At 46.7% G+C, this 2,883-nt stretch overlaps 1 protein-coding gene across 1 annotated transcript in view; it reads left to right on the top strand.

Moving 5' to 3' along the window:
* Positions 1 to 30: 30 nt before the first annotated feature.
* The window catches only part of fscn2b (fascin actin-bundling protein 2b, retinal), a 16,953-nt gene continuing 14,100 nt past the window's right edge, over positions 31 to 2,883 (top strand). The window contains exons 1-3 of the mRNA XM_014024047.1: positions 31 to 1,137; positions 1,435 to 1,533; positions 1,667 to 2,393. Coding sequence (XP_013879501.1) covers positions 1,441 to 1,533; positions 1,667 to 2,393 — 820 coding nt within the window. The 5' untranslated portion in view covers positions 31 to 1,137; positions 1,435 to 1,440. The remainder of the gene's footprint in view (positions 1,138 to 1,434; positions 1,534 to 1,666; positions 2,394 to 2,883) is intronic.

The raw sequence follows: 2,883 nt of genomic DNA, 5'->3' as shown, positions 1-2,883 counted from the left end.
CACACACACACACACACACACACACACACACACACACACACACACACATTCATGCAGATCCCACATGTTGATTATCTTGCTACCTTGATATATCTGTCATCTTCCTTCCTAAATTTAGATGTGGTCTGCCTCCCTCTGCCTCTCAGACTCAGTTCCCATTAGAGAGCTTGCAATCAGAGAAGGTGTGTAACCAAACCCAGYACAGGCAGGTAAAAGGAGCCGCGCTCAGGAAAGTAGCCCCAAAGGCACAGGGAGTGCTCTGGTTACGGTTCTGTGTGTGCGTACGCGAGCATTGTTTCTACTCACTTCTATTTATGTGTGGCAGTCAGAAAAGAGGTGAAAAGCAGAGCTCAGAATAAGGTGCAGAGACAGAGAAAGGCAGGATTACATCGATGGCAGAATAGAGGGAAAGTAGCGAGGGAGAAGCAGAGGATGGGAGGAACAAGCGGCAGAGAGAGGCTTAAGATTACAAAGGAAAGCATCTTTTGTAGCGGTCGTGACAGACAGCTCGTGTTTTGAGAGAGAGCGAAGGACTCCTTCAGTGCACAACCATAACGTTTTTTAGTGCCACTGAGGATGTTCTCCTCCGCTGATCAAACTTGCATTTGACAAACTAGGTACCTTGGACTTTGAGGAAGGTGAAGAGGAGGGTGAAGGCATTTGATGTGATTGATCCAATAGGGAGCAGAGCCAAAGGAGGGGCAAACACAAAACCCCCAGAGAAGTGTAGTCTGTGGGGGGATCCCAGTGATTGAGCCTTCAGGGTGAATAACAAGTCATGCAAGAACAGAGTTGAAGCTGCTCAACAGGAGAGAAGAGAGAGAGAGAGGGTAGGCTGCGGGAGCCCATCTAAGCAGTCCAGAGCAAAATTAGTCCACAGAGAAAGAGGGCTTGACATTGGACTGAAAGGAGATCAAGGTTGACTCAAGTCTTTGCTGCCTCTAACCTGATTAGGGAGAACAGCACCCAAAGGTGGAGGCGAGCTGGGGGAGACACGATCAACAGAAAGCAAGAGCCAGCAAGAAAGGAAGAAAAAGAGAAAGAATTACAAGAGGGCGACTGACGAAAGGAGCCTCTTAAATCTGGGAGCTGGAATTAAAGCCGCAGGAACTGCAGAGGGGAAGCCACAAAACCGCAGTAAGTAAATTAGGAGGCTGTGGCTGGAAAAATGTATAATGAAGTCATGGGTGGGGGGAAGGAATTTGTGGTTTGGGGAGTGCTTTATAAACTGCACCTTAATGAATTGATTTCCTGCTTTTACAGCTTTTGCATTTCATCATTCACCATGACTCTTTCCTTATTCCTCACAGCTTTAAAACCCTCTCTTCCTCTCTTACTTCTCCAACTTATCTCCTTTATTCATCTCTATTTCTTCTTTCCATCACTAACTTTTTGGATCTATTGTTCTTTTGTTTCCTTCCTACATTTTCACAGGTGAAGATGCCTGCTAATGAAAACAGCTCCTTGAAGTTGCAGTTTGGTCTAATCAACCACGAGGGTCGCTACCTCACTGCAGAGGCCTTTGGTTTTAAGGTACAGCAATGCAAGGCAGTACTTTGTGTTGGTGCACCACATCTACAGTACAAAGCCTAAACAGAGTATGAGTCTTCYAGGCATGTTCCATATGTGCAAACATTATCAGAGTAACACCTTTTCTCTTTCCCAGGTGAATGCATCGGCTCCCAGCCTCAAAAAGAAGCAGATATGGACTCTAGAGCACGACTCCCAGGACTCCCAAGTGGTGTATTTACGCAGCCACCTGGGACGCTACTTGGCTTCTGACAAGGATGGCAAAGTCACTTGCGAGGCAGATGGCCACAACTCAGACTGCCGATTCCTCATTGTAGCTCAGTCAGACGGCCGCTGGGCCCTGCAGTCTGAGCAATACCTGCGCTTCTTTGGCGGCTCGCGGGACTACCTGTCCTGCTTTGCTCAGACAATCACAGATGCCGAGCTGTGGGCAGTGCACCTGGCGCTCCATCCTCAGGCCAACCTTCTGTCAGTCGCCCGTAAGCGCTATGCCCACCTCGCCATGGAGGACGGGGAAATCGCAGTGGATGTGAACATACCCTGGGGTGTGGAAGCCCTCCTGACCCTCGTCTACCTGGATGGGAAGTACTGCCTTAAGACTTGTGACAGCCGGTTCCTCAGCAGCGATGGAAAGCTGGTGAAAGAGAGTGGGAAAGGCACAGCGTACACGCTAGAACTGAAGTGCGGGAAGCTCGCCTTTAAAGATTGCGAGGGGAGATATTTGTCTCCCATGGGGCCAACGGGCACCCTGAGATCTGGACGATGCTCCAAGCCAGGCAAAGATGAACTGTTTGACTTGGAAGAAAGCCATCCACAAGTGGTTCTGACAGCAGCTAATGGCCGATATGTCTCCATTAGACAAGGTAAGAAAACACACTTCATTGAACTGCTGTGCACCCACAAATTTATTGTAAAACAGAATCCATAGCTTGCCAATTTCATAAAAAGAAAAAAAAGGTACACAGAATCTTTACCTATGGGGAAAATCTGGTCTTCAGGGCCACTGATGGCGGTCACATGAGCTTTTGCTGACATGGGCTGAATACCACCCCCCACCCCCCAGGTCACATTCATAATGAATCAATGGTGGATRAGAGGTGCATGATAATTAAGGGTAATGTAGTTTTCACTCAGCAGGCAACTATATCAGTGAAATGTTGCATGTTGCATAATAAACTACACAGATGAGGCTGAACAGAGAACTGAAACCAAAGAGGAATATTTGTTGTTTAAGAGCCGCAACTGGTAAAAAAAGGTAAAATAATACATTAGAAAAAAATCTTTACTAAAATGATTTCTAGTTCAAAGAAGCTTTAAAAATAATTTGCACTTTTAAGATTGTTATATTAATAC

The sequence above is a fragment of the Austrofundulus limnaeus genome, unplaced genomic scaffold (assembly GCF_001266775.1).
Source record: "Austrofundulus limnaeus strain Quisiro unplaced genomic scaffold, Austrofundulus_limnaeus-1.0 Scaffold405, whole genome shotgun sequence".
Taxonomy (NCBI): domain Eukaryota; kingdom Metazoa; phylum Chordata; class Actinopteri; order Cyprinodontiformes; family Rivulidae; genus Austrofundulus; species Austrofundulus limnaeus.
The sequence above is the reverse complement of the archived record's forward strand: the minus strand, read 5'-3'. Positions and strand labels throughout refer to the sequence as shown.